Raw genomic sequence first — 21,692 nt, 5'->3', positions numbered from 1 at the left:
CCAATCAAGAATGGAAAAGAGTGAGGGTCAAAGTTTTTAATTCTTCTTTTCTCTCCTTTTTTAGAGGTAAGTAATGGAGTGACCAGTACAGATGAACATCTATATCCAGAGAATGGCTATGACATTGGGCAGTACAAGTGAGCTGTGTCTCTACCTGGAGAACGGCCAGGACAATGGTCCATTCAGATGAACTGTCTCTATACCATGAGAATGGCTATGCCAATGTGCAGGAAGGATGAGTTGTCTCTGTACCTGTCTGCGCTGGTTGTGACAGCTACACTTATGACGGCATAACATGGTGACCGCAACAGGCAGAATCACAATGGCTGCTACTGTAAACATGGATGTTTCTACCAACATGTCAGAAGTTTGAACTTTAAAAAGTTCTGAATGTTCAATATTTTGAAGACTGTTGACCTTCTTGCTGGAGTGACTTTGTTGTTCTGACGGATCATGGGATGTTTTTCTTCGATAATTTGTTTATATAGCAGAGGAAAAGCGACCTGCTCTGGACGAGTTTTTCTGTTATTTTATTTTCCCTCAGGGGATTTTCATGGTTTGAAGTTCTGAATACTATGATATAAGACTGAATTCACTAACATGTGTGTCCCCTCCTATCGATGTGTGAATGACATTTTGCATTATGGGAGTGAACTGTTCTTGCATTGTCAAATCAAATCCAATTTTACTTGTCACATACATATGGTTAGCAGATGTTATTGCGAGTGTAGCGAAATACTTATGCTTCTAGATCCGACAGACAGTGCAGCAGTATCTAACAGGTAATACAGTTGAAGTCAGAAGTTTACATACACCTTAGCCAAATACATTTAAACTCTGTTTTTCAAAATTCCTGCCATTTAATCCTAAGAACCTCCCTGTCTTAGGTCAGTTAGGATCACCACTTTATTTTAAGAATGTGAAATGTCAGAATAATAGTAGAGAAAATTATTTATTTCAGCTTTTATTTATTTCATCACAGTCCCAGTGGGTCAAAAGTTTTGGGTAGCCTTCCACAAGCTTACCACAATAAGTTGGGTGAATTTTGGACCATTCCTCCTGACAGAGCTGGTGTAACTGAGTCAGGTTTGTAGGCCTCCTTGCTCGCACATGCATTTTCAGTTTTGCCCACAAATGTTCTATAGGATTGAGGTCAGGACTTTGTGATGGCCACTCCAATACCTTGACTTTAAGCCATTTTGCCACAACTTTGGAAGTATGCTTGGGGTCATTGTCTATTTGGAAGACCCATTTATGACCAAGCTTTAACTTCCTGACTGATGTCTTGAGATGTTGCGTCAATATATCCACATAATGTTTCTTCCTTATGATGCCATGCATTTTGTGGAGTGCACCAGTCCCTCCTGCAGCAAAGCACCCCCACAACATGATGCTGCCACCCTTGGTCATTATGGCCAAACAGTTCTATTTTTGTTTCATCAGACCAGAGGACATTTCTCCAAAAAGTATGATCTTTGTCCCCATGTGCAGTTACAAACCGTAATCTGGCATTTTTATGGCGGTTTTGGAGCAGTGGCTTCTTCCTTGCTGAGTGGCCTTTCAGGTTATGTCGATATAGGACTCGTTTTACTGTGGATATAGATACTTTTTTACCTGTTTCCTCCAGCATCTTCACAATGTGTTTCGCTGTTGTTCTGGGATTGATTTGCACGTTTCGCACCAAAGTACGTTCATCTCTAGGAGACAGAACGTGTCTCCTTCCTGAGCGGTATGACGGCTGCGTGGTCCCATGGTGTATATACTTGCATACTATTGTTTGTACAGATGAACGTTGTACCTTCAGGCGTTTGGAAATTGCTCCCAAGGATGAACCAGACTTGGCTGATTTCTTTTGATTTTCCCCAAATGTCAAGCAAAGAGGCACTGAGTTTGAAGGTATGCCTTGAAATACATCCACAGGTACACCTCCAATTGACTCAATTGATGTCAATTAGCCTATCAGAAGCTTCTAAAGACGTGACATTTTCTGGAATTTTCCAAGCTGTTTAAAGGCACAATCAAGTGTATGTAAACTTCTGACCCACTGGAATTTTGATACTGTGAATTATAAGTGAAATAATCTGTCTGTAAACAATTGTTGGCAAAAATTACTTGTATCATGCACAAAGTAGATGTCTTAACCGACTTGTCGAAACTATAGTTTGTTAACAAGAAATTTGTGGAGTAGTTGAAAAATGAGTTTTAATGACTCCAACCTAAGTGAATGTAAACTTCCGACTTCAACTGTATATGTTGCCATTACTTCTGCTGGTTGTTCTTCTCATCGAAACTTCAGCCCAAAATGATTTTGCCCTGTGTGCCATTCTCACCATAACTGATTTAACAGCTGCATTTCAATAATACATTTGTGTAACAATTGCTTTAATGAAGGAGAGCTTTCAAGAAACTGACAGTGTGCTACTCACTCTCAAAGCATAAATGAAAACCGTAAGATACAGTACAAAAATCCTTTAAACCCTCATTTAATTAACAAGCTCTCGCAGTCGCACATCAGAATTAGACGTTCATCCATGTTTCTTAATCACATTTTGAAGTTATTCCAAACATCAAACGTCAAAGTGTTTAGTTACTTCTCTGTATAATTCCAAGGTTAAATTTGAGGTATTAACTCTGAAGTCTTAAGGTTAGGCATTAACACCAAATGGTTATGGTAAGGGTTAAGGTTAGGGATAGGCTTAAAGCAAAATATCAGGAACAACTTTCTATTGCTGGATTCAAACATGCAGCCTTTGGAGCCACAGGCAGATGCTTATGCACAGCTGCCATACCTGTCCACAATACCTACTTAAAGATAACAGCACTTACTGTTGCCCCTAGAGCCAGTTTCCACGTCCTCTCCCGACCTCCTCAGACATGTATGGACATTGAATACTGACTTGTACCATGAGTGACCTGCCTGTATTTAATCTCTCCCATTTCCACAGGCACCTCTTGTACTGTACGCCCACACACAGTAAAGTTGACATTGCACATTGTGCTAAAAACAAAGCCTAGCCCACTGTTATGATTTCACAGGTCCAATGTCAGTGATTTAAAAGGCTTGGCATACATCATCATTAACATTTACAAACCAGCAGCCAATCCAACTCACTAGAATAGGAAATTGTGTACAGTAGCTTCATGCATAACAATTACAGTGCTACAGCCACATAGGCTACAGATACTACATGCAGTATGAAAGCAAAGAGGATTGCTCTTGTAATGCAGAAAAGGGCTTTCACATTAGATCACGATCTGGGTGAATTGCATTGATCCACATTGATCATTTTTAGGTTAGGTCTGAGCCATGGGAGGATGATGGTGCAGTGCTGGCAGGTGGATGTCTGTCTCCTTGCTGTTGTCTGAGCAGTCCGAAGGGATGTAACAGCCAGAGTCTCTGGGGCAGTCGGTCAGGTCCGCTTTAACACTCTCAGTCGGGGACTTGGCATCCTGGTTTAACTCTCCCTCCTGACCATCACCTAGAATGGAATGGGTATGGGGGCTTTGAGAACTTGTATTCAAAAGTAATGGCCACAGATATGCTCCCACATTATCAGAAATAACTTTTTTCATAGTTTCCTCTTTCCCCCCCAACCCCCGAAATATGCCTATTGTAGCTGGATGTTTGATCTGTATGTAGGCTGTGAAAGCTGTGAGACCATGTTACATTTGCTTACCGCAGCGAAAAGTGAAGTTCAAAAGATAAAAAGGTTTGCATAAGCTTGAAAAACATGACAGATAAGCTAGTGCAGCGCCCATACCACAGTGTCTTACCTCTGAAAATGACATTTCCTGTTAATAGCTTGTCTTGTCTTGCACCACTCAATGTAGTTTCCTGACTCTGCCTTTCCTTTCATGTCCTTCTAGTAACTGTCTCTTTACAGCCTATAAGCAGTGTTTTGCGTAATTGCAGTGTATATAGATTATGTATACAGTACCAGTCAAACGTTTGGACACACCTACTCATTCAAGGGTTTTTCTTTATTTTTACTATATTCTACATTGTAGAATAATAGTGAAGACATCAATACTATGAAATAACACATATGGAATCATGTAATAACCAACAAAGGTTTAAACAAATAAAAATATATTCTTTGCCTTGATGACAGATCACCTGGAATGCTTTTCTAACAGTCTTGAAGGAGTTCCCACATATGCTGAGCACTTGTTGGCTGCTTTTCCTTCACACTGCAGTCCAACTCATCCCAAACCATCTCAATTGGGTTGAGGTCGGGTGATTGTGGAGGCCAGGTCATCTGATGTAGCACTCCATCACTCTCCTTCTTGGTCAAATAGCCCCTACACAGCCTGTAGGTGTGTTGGACCATTGTCCTGTTTCAAAACAAATGATAGTCCCACTAAGTGCAAACTGGATGGGATGGCGTATTGCTGCAGAAAGCTGTAAAGCTGAATTCTAAATAAATGATTGATTACAGACAGTGTCACCAGCAAAGCAACCCCACACGATCACACATCCTCCTTCATGCTTCACGGTGGGAACCACATATGCAGAGGTCATCCGTTCACCTACTCTGCGTCTCACAAAGACATAACAGTTGGAACCAAAAATCTCAGATTTGGACTCATCAGACCAAAGCACACATTTCCACTGGGTCTAATGTCCATTGCTCGTGTTTCTTGGCCCGAGCAAGTCTCTTATTATTATTGGTGTCCTTTAGTAGTGGTTTCCTTGCAGCAATTAGACCACGAAGGCCTAATTCATGAAGTCTCCTCTGAACAGTTTATGTTGAGATGTGTCTGTTACTTGAACTCTGAAGCATTTATTTGGGCTGCAATTTCTGAGGCTGTTAATGAACTTATCGTCTGCAGCAGAGGTAACTCTGGGATTTCCTTTCCTGTGGCGGTCCTCATGAGAGCCAGTTTCATCATAGTACTTGATGGTTTTGCCATTGCACTTGAAGAAACTTTCAAAGTTCTTGAAATGTTCCGTATTGACTGACCTACATGTCTTAAAGTAATGATCGACTGTTATCGCTTATTTGAAATGTTCTTGGCATAATATGGACTTGGTCTTGTACCAAATAGGGCTATCTTCTGTATACCCCCTACCTTGTCACAACACAACTGATTGGCTCAAACACGCTAAGAAGAACATAAATTCCACAAATTAACTTTTAACCAGGCACACCTGTTAATTGAAATGCATTCCAGGTGACTGCCTCATGAAGCTGGTTGAGAGAATACCAAAAGTCTGCAAAGCTGTCATCAAGGCAAGGGGTGGTAACTTTGAAGAATCTCATATAAAAAATGGATTTGTTTCACACTTTTTTGGTTATTCAATTATTCCATATGTGTTATCTCATAGTTTATGTTATTCACTATTATTCTACAATGTATGGAAAAATAAAGAATTGTCCTTGAATGAGTAGGTGTGTCCACATTTTTGACTGGTACTGTTTAGTATAACACATCTTTAGCTATCCATGGCCAGTACAAGATGGCTGATATCCTGTTATTTACACACACTGTGAGGTGAACACAATTAATGTTACATTCTGAAGTTCACTTCTTGCAGTGATATTACTTTGTTAATACAGACAGTCTTTACTGGGTCTTCTATATGAATTCAATTACTTTCTGACTGAACCCCTTTTGATTTGAATGAAACCCTCCATCAATAAATACATCAAATAGGATCTAAGCTACAACATATATTATGAACAAGAAAAACATCTAGATCTGGCAATATTAGATCATTGACGTGAAAGCATAATCCTTGCTCCGGCCAAAAGCTATGCGACGCCCACAAACATTAGCCTTATTCAGAATGTATTAAAAATATATATTAACTCAGCAATCTACACACAATACCCCATAATGACAAAGCGAAAACAGTTGTTTAGACATTTTTGTAAATCTCTTAAAAATAAAAAACAGAAATACCTTATTTACATAAGTATTCAGACCCTTTGCTATTAGACTTGAAATTGAGCTCAGGTGCATCCTGTTTTTTCTACAGCTTGATTGGAGTCCACCTGTCGTAAATTCAATTGATTGGAAAGGTACCCACCTGTCTATATAAGGTCCCACAGTTGACAGTGCATGTCAGAGCAAAAACCAACCCATGAGGTTGAAGGAATTGTCCATAGTGCTCTGAGACAAGATTGTGTCGAGGCACAGATCTGGGGAAGGTTACTAAAAAATGTCTGCAGTATTGAAGGTCCCCAAGAACAGTGTGGCCTCCATCATTCTTAAATGGAAGAAGTTTGGAACCACCAAGACTCTTCCTAGAGCTGGCTGCCCGGCCAAACTGAGCAATCGTGGAAGAGCCTTGGTCAGGGAGGTGACCAAGAATCCGATGGTCACTGACAGAGCTCCAGAGTTCCTCTGTGGAGATGGGAGAACCTTCCAGAAGGACAACCATCTCTGCAGCACTCCACCAATCAGGCCTTTATGGTAGATTGGCCAGACGAAAGCCACTCATCAGCAAAAGGCACACGACAGCCCACTTGGAGTTTGCCAAGAAGCACCTTAAAGACTCTCCGACCATGAGAAACAAGATTCTCTGGTTACCAATATTTAACTCTTTGGCCTGAATGCCAAACATCACGTTTGGAGGAAAACTGGCACCATCCCGAAGGTGAAGCATGGTGGTGGCAGCATCATGCTGTGGGGATGTTTTTTAGCGGCAGGGACTGGGAGACTAGTCAGAATCAACAGAAAGATGAATGGAGCAAAGTACAGAGAGATCCTTGATGAAAACCTGCTCCAGGGTGCTCAGGACCTCAGACTGGGGTGAAGGTGTACCTTCCAACAGGACAAAGACCCTAAGCACACAGCCAAGATAACGTAGGAGTGATTTTGGGACAAGTCTCTGAATGTGCTTGAGTGGCCCAGCCAGAGCCTGGTCTTGAACCTGATCAAACATCTCTGGAGAGACCTGGAAATAGGTGTGCAGCTATGCTCCCCATCCAACATGACAGAGCTTGAGAGGATCTGCAGAGAAGAATTTGAGAAACTCCCCAAATACAGGTGTGCCAATCTTGTAGCGTCATAACCAAGAAGAATCGAGGCTGTAATCGTTGTCAAGGGTGCTTCAACAAAGTACTGAGTAAATGGTCTGAATACTTATGTAAATGTGATATTTCAGTTTCTATTTTTGTATTTTTTGTATTTTAAAAAAAATGTTTTTGCTTTGTCATTATGGGGTATCGTGTGTAGATTGATAAGGAAAAATAAACAATGCAATCAATTTTATAATAAGGCTGTAAAGTAACAAAATATGGAAAAAGTCAAGGGGTCTGAATACTCTCCGAATGCACTGTATGTAGCGAACGTCAGAGCATCGAAATAATTCAGTTTGAGTCATCAGGCAAGGGGTTTGCAATGGGGTCAACTTTGAGCACCTCTATTTTCTTTTGGCATTCAGGTCCAAAAAGTAACTTTCTTACTACTTCTACCATGATGTGAAAAACTCACTTTCATAAACTCACTTTCTTACTAATTATACTTCCAGATGTGAAAAACTCACTTTCATAAGTGGAACTGCAAGTTCCCAAGTTCCCAAATTCCCAATCACATGTGAAAATTTTGAAAATGCAAATTAGATTAAGAAAACTTCTCACTTTCACATGTGGCAGTGAAACACTGTTACTCTCCTTGCACATTACTACTTAGCCTACCTGAAGCATTATAATTTCAGGTGTGTTAAAGGTAATTTATTATTTCTGAGCCATTCATTCGGACTGTTACTGCTGCAGGCGCATGCCTCTCTTCTTCATACGTTGGTCAGTGACCATTGGAAGATGCCGAATGAAAATAACAGGTAAGATAGCTCTCTGTGTCTCCAAATTTTATCCTGTTTTACGGTTTCTACGCAAGGTTACATTTTCAAAATCTAGAGATAACTTATAAATTGAAAATGAAAGTTAAAGAAAGGTGAGAAAAAAGGTGAGATTTTTACCATTTACATGAGTTTAGTAGCTAGCTAACTAACTTTTGTATGCAAGTCAATGAGAAAAAGATGGCGTCTCAGATGACTCCTTATTTATCATGTTTAACATGTAAACATTTTGTTAATCAGTTAACTCAAGTTAACTTTGTCATTTTATTGTGATTAATCGCATTGTCTGAAACCATTCAAAATACACTGAAAACATCCAAAATACATCATCTATACAGCTAAAAACAACAATGCAATCTCAAAACAAGTTAACATTGAGGTTAAAGAAAGTGTGCTCATCAAATAACCTAATTTTGCTAAATGTTACTTTGAACAAACTCAAGACGTTAACATTCTTAGTCCTTTTTTATTAAAAAAATCTTAAATTTGTGCAAATTCTGAATTTGCGATTAATCTGGATTAATCAGCAAATCCTGCGATAAACTTGATTCAAATGTTTTATCGTTTGACAGCCCTAGTTAAAATTTACATTAAAATGGCAAACAAGGAACATGTGAAAGTGTAGCAGACATGACTTGTCCTGGTTGCTTTTGCTGATGGTCATGTGATGAGGTAGCCCCCTCTGCAACTTCAACATTTGTGTTGACCCTCTTAGTCTAATGGTCAACACGTTGGCTTCACTTGTGGGAGACCTGGGTTCTAATCCTGCCAGTTCTAAAAGTACATGTGAAATGTTGGGAAACCACATGTCTGTGTCATGAAAAATTGCCATGTGGAACTTCACACGTATATGCAAACCACATGTGATTTGTTCACGTGAAATGTCATGTGTCCACAAACCCAGTGTTTTTTCTCATGTGTTTTTATTAAGGGTATCCTGTTATCATTAGCCTCTTTACCTGTGTACCTGATACCACAGCCCTGATACAGCACATCCACTGATGGTATGCCCTTCCTTACCTGCTTTGGCGATCTGTATACATATGTGGAATACATATGCTTTTGTCAGAACTAACACTATTGCGCATCACCTAAGGCCTAGGTGTTGACTTAAGTGCCTTTCTTTAACTGTATTTTACCTTTATTTAACTAGGCATGGCAGTTAAGAACAAAATCTTATTTTTAATGACAGCCTAGGAACAGTGGTTTAACTGCCTTGTTCAGGGGCAGAACGACAGATTTGTACCTTGTCAGCTCGGGGATTTCGGTTTGCAACCTTCCGGTTACTAGTCCAACAGTTCTAACCACTAGGCTAAGCTGCCACCCTTTGCATTCCACCTGGAAATGTAAGTAGGAGGAAGACTACCCTAACTCACTTTGGGGTTCTTGGAGGCACTCGATGGCTGCCATGAGAAGATGTCTGTGTTCAGGATCAGTCACATTGAGTTCCATCAGATACTTCTCCTTCAGCTCTTTCAGGTCATCTACTGTTTGATAGCCATTCAGGAGCAGTGAAGAGGCATACTCCTACAATACATATAAACAATACCAATCTGTAAGCAAGTCGCCATGTTGCAATGAAAAACGCAACTAAATTGACATTGACATCAGAAACATATTGTTCCCTAAAGATGCAATTTATCTGGGGATTTTTTCCAAAGAATCCAGGGAACCTGTTTTTTTGCAAAGGATTATTTGTAACCACTTTGAGGAGAGAGACAGAGAAGAGAGGGCGAAAGAGAGAATCAGTCTACCTCCAGATTGAGGCGCTCTAGGAGCTCCTGTAGCGTTTTGGGACGGGGTCTCCTGCTCCTCCTGTGTGTCCTCATCTTCTGAGGCAGTTCAGGAACCTTCTCTACGATGAGGTCCACGTAGATGAACTTAAAGTTTCCCACCTTGTTGTTCAGCATGCCTGTCCATATACCCATAGGAGGCTTGCTGATTATCTCAATCACATCCCCCACCTGAAAGAAGAATTGGTCCTTTTACTTGAGAAATACTGTACATGTAATAGATCAACACCGCCTACTTTGCCCAAGACATTGGCTCCATCTCAACTGTTTAAAAATCCAGGAAGATGTGTGGAATGACAGGTTTGAGAAAGAGGCAGTCTATAACTATTCATCATAATATGTTATATTATTCTACATTCACAGCAATATTTCAGTCAGTCAGGAATCAGGATACAACTAGTTTAGTCAAGTAGGCTAATTACCTTAAGTTTAAGTGATTCCGTGTCGTAGGGACTGGGGACAAAGTCTGTGTGGACCCGGGCTCTGCCACAGAACTGGCCTGTGTAGGGCAGCTCCTCATCCAGCCTCAGACTGTCTCTGTTACTGAAGCCATCTGACCCGCTGGTCAACCCACCTGGGGAGCAGCACACAACACAGTTTGATTGGTAGGAGACCGACATCATGATGTTTGTCTTTGTAAATACTGATGTGAAGCCATAGACAAATGTGTTACATAGGGCATTTTGGGTACTGTAGTACATCATGTTACATAGTGAGGGAGTTTCCTGCTCCTAGATGAGGATTTATGGTCTAATGGTAGCCTACTTGCTGATTTGAACATTTAATTATGAAAGGTATGGCAGTGAGTGAAACATTGACAGTTTAGACTTTTGACTGTGATTATGTTTGTCAGGCATCCTTGTTTGGTTAATCAAGGTGCAACAACATGCCGTAGTACAGTTGAAGTCGGAAGTTTACATAGACCTTAGCCAAATACATTTAAACGCAGTTTTCACAATTCCTGACATTTAATCCTAGTAAAAATTCCCTGTCTTAGGTCAGCTAGGATCACCACTTTATTTTAAGAATGTGAAATGTCAGAATAATAGTAGAGAAAATGATTAATTTCAGCTTTTATTTCATTCATCAGAAGTTTACATACACTCAATTAGTATTTGGTAGCATTGCCTTTAAATTGTTTAACTTGGGTCAAACGTTTTGGGTAGCCTTCCACAAGCTTCCCACAATAAGTTGGGTGAATTTTGGCCCATTGCTCCCGACAGAGCTGGTGTAACTGAGTCAGGTTTGTAGACCTCCTTGCTCGCACACACTTTTTCAGTTCTGCCCACAAATGTTCTATGGGATTGAAGTCAGGGCTTTGTGATGGCCACTCCAATACCTTGACTTTGTTGTCCTTAAGCCATTTTGCCACAACTTTGGAAGTATGTTTGGGGTCATTGTCTATTTGGAAGACCTATTTGCAACCAAGCTTTAACTTCCTGTCTTGAGATGTTGTTTCAATATAACCACATAATTTTTCTGCCTCATGATGCCATGTATTTTGTGAAGTGCACCAGCCTCTCCTGCAACAAAGCACCCCCACAAGATGCTGCCACCCCCACATGATTCTGCCAACCCCGTGCTTCACGTTAGGGATGGTGTTCTTCGGCTTGCAAGCCTCCCCCTTTTTCCTCCAAACATAATGATGGTCATTATGGCCAAACAGTTCTATTTTTGTTTCATCAGACCAGAGGACATTTCTCCAAAAAGTACGATATTTGTCCCCATGTGCAATTACAAACCATAGTCTGGCTTTTTTATGGCGGTTTTGGAGCAGTGGCTTCTTTCTTGCTGAGTGGCCTTTCAGGTTATGTCGATATAGGACTCATTTTACTGTGGATATAGATACTTTTGTGTCTGTTTCCTCCAGCATCTTCACAAGGTCCTTTGCTGTTGTTCTGGGATTGATTCTCACGTTTCGCACCAAAGTACGTTCAGCTCTAGGAGACAGAACGCGTCTCCTTTCTGAGTGGTATGATGTCTGCGTGGTCCCATGGTGTTTATACTTGCATACTATTGTTTGTACAGATGAACGTGGTACCTTCAGGCGTTTGGAAATTGCTGCCAAGGATGAACCAGACTTGTGGATGTCTACTGTTTTTTTCTGAGGTCTTGGCTGATTTCTTTTGCTTTTGCCATGATGTCAAGTAAAGAGGCACTGGGTTTGAAGGTAGGCATTGAAATACATCCACAGGTACACCTCCAATTGACTCAATTGATGTCAATTAGCCTATCAGAAGCTTCTAAAGCCATGACATCATTTTCTGGAATTTTCCAAGCTGTTTAAAGGCACAGTCAACTTAGTGTATGTAAACTTCTGACCCACTGGAATTGTGATGCAGTGCATTGTAAGTGAAATAATCTGTCTGTAAACAATTGTTGGCAAAAATTACTTGTGTCATGCACAAAGTAGATACCCTAACCGACTTGCCAAAACTATAGTTTTATATTAACAAGAAATGTGTGGAGTGGTTGAAAACCAGTTTTAATGACTCCAACCTAAGTGTATGTAAACTTCCGACTTCAACTGTAGATTGGGTTCCATACTTAGATTTTTATCAACCACAATGTGTAGCATGCTTTACTGTAATGCAGAGTAAGCGAAAATTGCATTAGTAGAGAGTGAAAGGGAACTTAATTATTTCAGTAAGGTCTTGGCTGTGTGCCCAATGAGTTTACTGGAATTGCTGTGTCCACTGTTGAGACCGTAGAGACTTTCAAGGGAGTGACTGGACACTCTGTGTCCTTTTGGAAATGAATGGACACCATTAACAATATCCCCTCTTCCTTCTTCATCTCTCTCTGTCCCGTCAACCTACACAGTAAAAAACAACAGATAAAGGTCACGTTTTATTATTTTCTTTGCCCTCCTTTTCTTATGCTGTCACTCCCCATCTCATCTTATCTCACAGCGTGGTAGTTGAGGAGGAAGAACAGGAAAAAGCAAAACCAATCAAAGGGCTGGGTCAGGCCAGGGCTCTAAGCTATTCCGTGTTTAATTTCTCATGTGCCAAAGCTGCTCAGTATCCCAGGCAGTTTATGTAAGGCCACAGAAGAGCTCCTCTCCTCTCTTCTGCCAAGAGTCCTTAATCCACACAGAGCTGCCTTACCATTTATTACTGAGACTTGACATGGCCAGGAAGTGTGTGTCATCTACCATAGGCTCTGACTGTACCTCCCTGGTCCTCTCTGTGAGAGAAGAGTTGCTTCTTTTTAGCTCCACAAATCGCTTGGTGACCAGGTGATGTGGTAATGAGTCTTTGATTTGTTTTGACTCAGTGATGTTTAGACATGTTGGTTGTCAAGACACTCCCTTTTAGGGTGAGGATCATAGCCCTCTCTCTCACTCTCTCCCACCAAAGGTTTATGAAGGTCATAAATACCAAAAAATCTTTACCACACTCGGGCCAAAATGAAGGTTGAGAATCCCTTTGTTACCACAGAGAAAGACTTTGCAGTACGGTAACCTCAAAAGGTTGAATAATGTAGCAATATTTCAGTATTCCAACCAGTTGAAATTGTCCGTGGGTACTTAAAGAACAATCGTGTCGAATTCCTTACTAATGTGTCATGTAACTATCACAGCAGAACAACATAACTGTTTCTCTGAATGTGTATATTTCCCAGTTACCAGATTTACATCTCAATATTGTACAAAATGACTGATTGAGTATGGGACTACTTTTGAAAATATTAAATGTGATGTTAGCCTTCTAAATTAGAGTGGTTTTTTAACTAGTCAGTAACTACACCCCGTGAGCACAGACATTTACGTCGGTGTCATGGAACACCCCCTTTTCTACTCCAGAATAAAATGACTTGTGACAAAATGTACATTTGGTCAAGACATCGCCGGGATAGGGTCCACATGTTGAAATGGCTACTACTCTAGACCAAAACATGCCAGGTGATGCTGGTGTGTGAAGAGGTTCAAACTACTCTGGTGACCAGAAAACTTGGAAGCTGTCGCTACATGGTGAAATGGTTGGCAACTCTACCAAAGAACAAGACCAGAGAACCTGGAGATCATTCCCAAGTTGATATGGCTAAGAAATCTACAAACTAAAGAACAATTATTCAGGCTGCAGCTGTTTAAGTACTTTAGTCTGGTAAACGCAACTGGTCGAACGACCGAATGGTACTCTGACATATCCATTACAACAAGCTACAACTCCGAAAGACTTTGATCTCTGGTGGTCAAACCAGAGACTTTCTGTCAACAATCTATCCATTAGGCGGACCGGCGATCGCAGAGAGGGACAACAAAGGCATACACTCATAAATAAGTAAATTCCTATTTATTTTTGAATGAGCGGTTGTTCATGTTCAAAGTATAAGCATTTCCATGAGTGTAGTGTAGTATATGTAGGGGGGTCCACTCTGAGTTTCCCACTCTTGAGCTGGCCCCACCCCTTTTCTTTGTCTACCAAGCCGTCATATCGGCTTAGCGCACTTGGGACTTTTCAGTGTATCATGTCAGTAACCAATGTAAAACTATTGTGTGTGTTTATGTAATTATGTGATTGATTAGTTAGTAAATAAATAATTAAGCCAATTTGTATATTGCTGATTCATGATTTATTTTAGGGTGCGTGCAGATATCCAAGGGTTTGCGACTTTCAGGAATGAGACTAAAGAGGTAACAATACATTAATAGAAGACTGTAATCGATAAGATAATAAAATATCTGAAGAGTTATATTCGGGAAATTGAAACTCTATAAACATCATTTTCCCTTGGTGCCCCGACTTCCGAGTTAATTTAAATTACAGGATTAGTTTGATCACTTAAGGAATAATTACACATAGAGAATTGATTTGATAATATAACAGTCTTCACATTTTTGTATTTATTTTGTTATCTATGCAAGTCAGTTAAGAACACATTCTTATTTTCAATGACGGCCTAAAAACAGTGGGTTAACTGCCTTGTTCTTTCGGTTACTAGTCCCAACGCTCTAACCACTAGGCCGTCCGCTACGACAAGGTCTTTGGGCTAAAAGCCTGGGAGTAGGCTAACTTGTTCATAGTGACATGTATTCATGGATGTATTCGTGAAGGGAAGCCAGGCTTACCCCAAAAAATTTACCAAGAAAAAATAATGCAGTGCGTATTCAGTGCGTATTGGGGTACCAGCCGGTTCTGGCGCCTTGGCATTGGGGTCAGACCGAGGCTCCTGCGGTGGACGACTGGTTCAGGCGCGCGGAGGAGACATGGGAGGCCGCCCGTGTACACCTCCAGCGACCCGCGTTTCGCCAGAAAACCAGCACAGACCGTCACCGCAGTGAGACTGACTCTCGACCCGAGACCTGCCCCTCCATCTGCTCCCCCTGAAGCTGGGACTGCAGTTTCTGGGGCCCTTCAAAGTCCTGAGGAGTGTGAATGACGTATGTTACAGATTACAGCTTCCCTCTGATTATCGTATTAACCCCTCGTTCCATGTGTCTCTCCTCAGGCCGGTGGTGGCTGGTCCGCTCCAGGATTCTGAGGTGCGAGAGGTCTCTCCTCCCCTTTGGACATTGTTCGTTCCATCCTGGATTCGAGGCATCGGGTGGGGGGCCTTCAGTACCTCGTGGAGTGGGAGGGGTACGGTCCGGAGGAGAGGTGCTGGGTTCCGGTTGCGGATGTTTTGGATCCCGAACTGCTGTGGGAGTTTCACCGTCGCCGGCAGGATCGCCCTGCGCCTCGCCCTCCGGGTCATCCCCGAGGCCGGTGTTGTCGTCCCCGAGGCGCGTCAAGGGGGGGTACTGTCAGGACTTCTACCGAAGTTGGCTCCTCTCCTTGTTCGGGCGGCGTTCGGCGATCAACGTCACCGGCTTTCTAGCCATCGCCGCTCCATTTGTCTTGTCTTGTTCCATACACACCTGGTTTTCATTCCCCAATCAATCTACATGTATTTAGTCCTCTGTTCCCCATCATGTCTTTGTGTGTAATTGCTCATTGTTAACGGTGTATGTTTACGCACGATACTTTTATAGTTTATGTTCCGTGTTTTTGGGAACTTATGTCATTTTTTGTGCCTATTGTTGAATGGACTAAAAGTGCACCTGTTTACTCTACTCTGCTCTCCTGCACCTGACTTCGCCTTGCTTACACAGCCGTAACAATTACAATATAGCAATTAAACACTGGAATGGTAGGATGTGCAGAAGATGAATGTGCAAGTTGAGATACTGGGGTGAAAAGGAGCAAGATAAATAAATAAATAAATAACAGTATGGGGATGAGGTAGATTGGATGGGATATTTACAGATGAGCTATGTACAGGTGCAGTGATCTGTGAGCTGCTCTGACAGCTGGTGCTTAAAGCTAGTGTGAAAGGTAAGAGTCTCCAGCTTCAGAGATTTTTGCAGTTTGTTACAATCATTGGCAGCAGAGAACTAGAAGCAGAGGCGGCCAAAGGAAGAATTTGCTTTGGGGGTGACCAGTGAGATATACATGCTGGAGCACGTGCTATGGGTGGGTGCTGCTATGGTGCCCAGTGAGCTGGGTTAAGGCGGGGCTTTACCTAGCAGAGACTTGTAGATGACCTGGAGTCAGTGGGTTTGGCGACGAGTATGAAGCGAGGGCCAGCCAACGAGATCATACTGGTCGCAGTGGTGGGTAGTATATGGGGCTTTGGTGACAAAACGGATGGCACTGTGATAGACTGCATACAATTTGCTGAGTAGAGTGTTGGAGGCTATTTTGTAAAGGACATCGCCGAAGTCGAGGATCGGTAGGATGGTCAGTTTTACGAGGGTATGTTTGGCAGCATGAGTGAAGGATGCTTTGTGGCGAAATAGGAAGCCGGAGGATTGGAGATGTTTAATGTGAGTCTGGAAGGAGAGTTTACAGTCTAACCAGACACCTAGGTATTTGAAGTTGTCCACATATTCTAAGTCAGAACCGTCCAGAGTAGTGATGCTGGACGGGCGGGCAGGTGCGGGCAGCGATCGGTTGAAGAGCATGCATTTAGTTTTACTTGCATTTAAGAGCAGTTGGAGGCCACGGAAGGAGAGTTGTATGGCATTGAAGCTTGTCTGGAGGTTAGTTAGCACAGTGTCCAAAGAGGGGCCAGAAGTATACAGAATGGTGTCGTCTGCATAGAGGTGGATCAAAGAATCACCAGCAGCGAGAGCGACATCATTGATGTATACAGAGAAGAGAGTCGACCCAAGAATTGAACCCTGTGGCACCCCCATAGAGACTGCCAGATGTCCAGACAACAGGCCCTCCGATTTGACATACTGAACTCTATCGGAGAAGTAGTTGGTGAACCAAGCGAGGCAATCATTTGAGAAACCAAGGCTGTTGAGTATGCCAATAAGAATGTTGTGATTGACGGAGTGAAAACCTTAGCCAGGTCGATGAATACGGCTACACAGTAATGTCTCTTATCGATGGCGGTTATGACATCATTTAGGACCTTGAGCGTGGCTGAGGTGCACCCATGAACAGTTCTGAAACAAGATTGCATAGCGGAGAAGGTACTGTGAGATTCTAAATGGTCGGTAATCTGTTTGTTAACTTGGCTTTCAAAGACCTTAGAAAGACAGGGTAGAAAAGATATAGGACTGTAGCAGTTTGGGTCTAGAGTGTCTCCCCCTTTGAAGAGGGGGATGACTGCGGCAGCTTTCCAATCTATGGGAATCTCAGACGATACGAAAGAGAGGGTGAACAGGCTAGTAATAGGGGTTGCAATAATTTCGGCAGATAATTTTAAAAAGAGAGGGTCCAGATTGTCTAGCCCTGCTGATTTGTAGGGGTCCAGATTTTGCAGCTCTTTCAGAACATCAGCTATCTAGATTTGGGTGAAGGAGAAGTGGGGGAGGTGTGGGCGAGTTACTGTGTGGGAGCGCAGGGCTGTTTACTGGGGTAGGGGTAGCCAAATGGAAAGCATGGCCAGCCGTAGAAAAATGCTTATTGAATTTCTCAATTATTGTGGATTTATCGGTAGAGACAGTGTTTCCTAGCATCAGTGCAGTGGGCAGCTAGGATGAGATGCTCTTATTCTCCATAGACTTTACAGTGTCCCAGATGTTTTTTGAGTTTGTACTACAGGATGCAAATTTCTGTTTGAAAAAGCTAGCCTTAGCTTTCCTAAAAGCCTGTGTATATTGGTTCCTAACTTCCCTAAAAAGTTGCATATCACGGGGGCTATTCGATGCTGTAAGGTCTACTACACCTGTTGTATTCGGTGCACGTGACAAATCAACTTTGATTTGATTTGATTTGGAGGGAGCAAAACATCAGTTTTTGGTTTGGACCGACCACAATAATTTGGAATATCTCCGCACAGCCAAGTGCCTTAACTCCTGGCAGGCCCAATGGGCTCTGTTATTCATCAGCTTCAACTTCACAATTTCTTATTGCCCAGGGTCCAATAATGTTAAACCTGACACCATCTCTTGCCTGTACAGTCCCGCTGCCACCTCCTCTGACTCCGAGACCATCCTCCCTACCTCATGCCTTGCGGCTGCTTTGAGCTGGGGTACCCATGCCAAATCTTTTCAGAGGGGGAATAGGTTTTGTCGTGCCCTCTTCACGACTGTCTTGGTGTAGTAACTTGGGTTAAATCAATAGTTATTTAGTAGTCTGAAAATGTTGGAAACATGATCTTGCTTGACCATGCTGTAGGTCATGTAACTGTTTGTTACATGCAATATATTTTGTTGACTTTATTCTGCTACTGTGTCTTCTTAATGTCTCAGACTTAAACCTATATGTCACGGTCACAAGGCATATGAACTAACAGGTTACAGAGCGAACAACACAATTATCACAACACATAGGTTGTAATATAGCTTTTTTTCTGGCTTGGCTTCCCCAGTGATTTTACCCACACACCGTTACTGCTTGTTCATCATCATTTACAGTATAATCCTTTCTTTGCCTGTCATCCTCCTCAGGATCCTCCTGAGAAGCCTTGCACTCTATTATAACTATATTGTATTATCACTATATTGTATTATCACTGTATTATCAAGGATCCAATTCTGTTCCTATAGTTTGTGTGCTCTTAGTATTTTCTACATACTAGCCCATACCTCTGCATTTGGGCATCTGCTTTCTTTTTGTTGAACTTACATTTCACTCTTTTGACTTTTATCCGAGGTCTGTGGTACACTGAATGTTGAGGCCTGATCTGTATGACACAATGGGCTCTGCTCACTCACCATTTCCTCTGACAGGGCTTTGGCATAATTCCTGCCCATCCTCTTCATCATCGTCAGTGAGATGGCCTTCATCTTCTTCCCTATACCTCCTGATCTGGTATGGTCACCACTGTCAACCTGCTCTCCCTCTGCAGACTGCACACATATTAACACACACATGTTGTTACATAGTTGACATGCTTCAACTACGATACAGCAATATACAAAGGCCAAAGTTAGTGTTTCAAAAATATTGTGTGTTAACATTAAAAAGATGAGTCAGCCCCGCTGACTTGAAACATGTTGTTTTGTTTCAACAAATACCGAAAACTAATGTTGAAACAGTGAAACAGTTTACAGTGTCACTTATAGGGAATTACTGGTTGAAATCAGACAGATGCTTCACGTACCGAAGAATCGCCATTTTCCACTGGCTTCACTGGGGCTGGTTGGTGTCTAAAGGTGTCAAATCGGCCAAAGCTGGTGGAGCGCTGGGTGAGATGGGAGATTAACGGATTCAAATGTGTTTTGGATGGTAACAGCAGAACAGATGTTGTCTGGCTGCCATGTTTATGTAGAACTCCGAGCAGTCATGTCTGTAGGCCTATACCCTGTAAACCATCTAATCTGCTGTTCTTCTGGTCATGTATTTACATAGTACTGTCTGTATTACCATCAGGCTCTATTATGGCATTTTATCCACCGGACTAAGATTTTTCTTAATCTTTTTTTGTACTGAATTGTATCTAATGTTGCATTTGATTAGGGTTGGATTTAATGATGTAACTGCAGTTTCAGTTTGGACTCATGAGCATTGAGAACTACTGTATAGTAATGGATGAGTGCTGAGTGGCGCTCAGCTTCACTGCAGCTAATGAGGTTTGTAAAATTGGGTAGTGTATCAGCTGTTTTCTTCTTGTCATGTCAGTCATTGCAGACCTTGGAGATCTATTTGTAACATCAGAAATGTCCAGATCAACTATATCATGTCAGGTAATGTTTTTGTAGCTAGGTTTTTTTACCCACTGATTTTGTTGTCATGTTTGAGTCACTCAGATATCACATGAACACTAATAAGAAATGGCAAAATGTGTAGAATTGCAGGAAATTTGCTTTTAAATGGCAAAGAAAATGACATCTGTCCATTGCAAAATGGATAGAATTGCAGGAAATAAGCTTTAAACCTGTACAATTATCTCTCCGCCAACAAAAAGGGTGTGAACCGTTTGTGCCATGGTCAGTGCTTGTGGCCATAGAGATACACGTGACGTGTGGGGAGAACCACTGTTCTAGCACATTCTAGTCCTCCTGATCTCCCTAAAACCTGTCATCTAATTGAAGATAATCTAATTGAAAGATAATCGTCATTAAAATGGAGAGCGTGTGAAAAGCAATGGTCCGTTGTTCACTGGCGGCCCATTAGAACTAATTCTGAGGCTTTCGCCCAACATCTGTTACATTAAACCCTGGCTTGTGGCCCAACACTGACCATCTGACCATTACTGAACCGTGAACCTTGGCCGGCTGCAGTCACCGTCACCTACTGGGGAAAGCTAATGATGTCTAATAGAAATAATGGTCAAATAGCAAGAGCAGCAAATGCTAGTATTGCTTTTATAATGAACTCAAATATTTTGAGTGAATCTTCATCTTTAATATCCTGCCCAGTACATCACTGGGGCCAAGCTTCCTGCAATCCAGGACCTATATAATAGGCAGTGTCAGAGGAAAGCCCGTAAAATTGTCAGAGACTCCAGTCACCCAAGTCATAGACTGTTTTCTCTGCTACCTCACGGCAAGCGGTAGCAGAGCACCAAGTCTAGGACCAAAAGGCTCCTTAAGAGCTTCTAACCCCAAGCCATAAGACTGCTGAACAATTAATCAAATGGCCACCGGACTATTACATTGACCCCACCCCCCCCCCCCCGTTTGTTTTGTACACTGCTGCTACTCACTGTTTATTATCTATGCATAGTCATTTCATCCCTACCTACATGTACAAGTTACCTTAACTAATCTGTACCCCTGCACAGTGACTCGGTACCGGTTCCCCCTGTATATAGCCTCGTTATTGTTATGTTATTGTGTTACTTTTGATTATTTTTTACTTTTTTACTCCGTTTATTTGGTAAATATTTTCTTATTAACTCTCTTGAACTGCACTGTTGTTTAAGGGCTTGTAAGTAAGAATTTCACGGTAAGGTCTACACTTGTTGTATTCGGCGCAAATGACAAATTAAGTTTGATTTGATGTGCATAACACAGCCCAATGTTTGGAAAAATATGCCTTAGAGCATTTCAATTTATTGTAATACACGCAGTTTAAAAATGTCAAGCAAAATGCCCAACGAGTTAGACATATCAAATATAGTTTTTTTGTTATTACATTGGATAGTAGCAAATCGAAAAGCAAATTGTACCCCCCAAAAACCTGACATTTAAAAGATCTCACCTTTGGTTTTGTCTTGCTCTTTGGGTCTTTGTTTGAGACGTTTGACGGTTTCCTGTGAAGCATTGTGCTGAACCTGAATTACCGCTGTACACTGTTTATTTTGGATCAAAAACAACTGTGCTGTAGCCTATTCGACCAATCATCATATCAACTGTGCTGTAGCCTATTCGACCAATCATCATATCAACAACCTACTACCACGCAACAGTTGTGCAGAGCAGGTACATTTCCTCTAAGTCAGGCAGGATGTGACTATATCTACACAGTCTGTTTATCTGTAATCAAAGGCATGAATGTGTTGTACTTTTAGGTGGAAGGTGTAAAGTTTCGTCAACAAGCTACATAAACTGAAACATCTTCAGTGCACCAAGAAAGCCTCATTGATCAGACTGCTGGATTGTTGTTGTATGGTAAAATCCTTTTATGAAAGTTGAAAGACTATTCAATCAATATCACAAACTGCTGCCTACATGACACTTTTTGACAACGCACCAAGTTAAATGC

General features: G+C 41.7%; 2 protein-coding genes across 3 annotated transcripts in view; one reads left to right on the top strand and one right to left on the bottom strand.

Annotated features, from left to right (window-relative positions):
• The window catches only part of LOC115105580 (glycerophosphodiester phosphodiesterase domain-containing protein 5-like), a 60,468-nt gene extending 56,362 nt beyond the window's left edge, over positions 1–4,106 (top strand). For both annotated transcript variants that reach the window (XM_065007351.1, XM_029627772.2), the window contains exon 16: positions 65–4,106. In XM_065007351.1, the coding sequence (XP_064863423.1) occupies positions 65–141 (77 nt within the window). In that variant the 3' untranslated portion in view covers positions 142–4,106. The remainder of the gene's footprint in view (positions 1–64) is intronic.
• On the bottom strand, positions 2,467–21,412 carry LOC115105579 (SAM domain-containing protein SAMSN-1-like). The gene is made up of 8 exons (XM_029627769.2): positions 21,189–21,412; positions 19,147–19,227; positions 18,758–18,892; positions 12,280–12,415; positions 10,023–10,174; positions 9,562–9,771; positions 9,184–9,334; positions 2,467–3,479 (listed from the first exon to the last, which is right to left on the bottom strand). The coding sequence occupies exons 1-8, from the start codon at positions 21,249–21,251 to the stop codon at positions 3,295–3,297; spliced, it is 1,113 nt and encodes a 370-aa protein (XP_029483629.1). The 5' UTR covers positions 21,252–21,412; the 3' UTR covers positions 2,467–3,294.
• Positions 21,413–21,692: the final 280 nt, after the last annotated feature.

This window comes from Oncorhynchus nerka, linkage group LG22, assembly GCF_034236695.1.
Source record: "Oncorhynchus nerka isolate Pitt River linkage group LG22, Oner_Uvic_2.0, whole genome shotgun sequence".
In the NCBI taxonomy this organism is placed as follows: Eukaryota; Metazoa; Chordata; class Actinopteri; order Salmoniformes; family Salmonidae; genus Oncorhynchus; species Oncorhynchus nerka.
Note: the sequence above shows the minus strand (reverse complement) of the source record. Positions and strands in the feature narration are given on the sequence as shown.

Excerpts from the sequence above, each read along its gene's own strand:
- LOC115105579 (XM_029627769.2), bottom strand. The coding sequence starts at position 21,251 with ATGCTTCACAGGAAACCGTCAAACGTCTCAAACAAAGACCCAAAGAGC. Across the intron at positions 12,416-18,757 it reads AAGCCCTGTCAGAGGAAATG|GTTGACGGGACAGAGAGAGA; the intron begins GTGAGTGAGCAG and ends TTTACTGTGTAG. Across the intron at positions 9,772-10,022 it reads CGGAATCACTTAAACTTAAG|GTGGGGGATGTGATTGAGAT; the intron begins GTAATTAGCCTA and ends TTCTTCTTTCAG.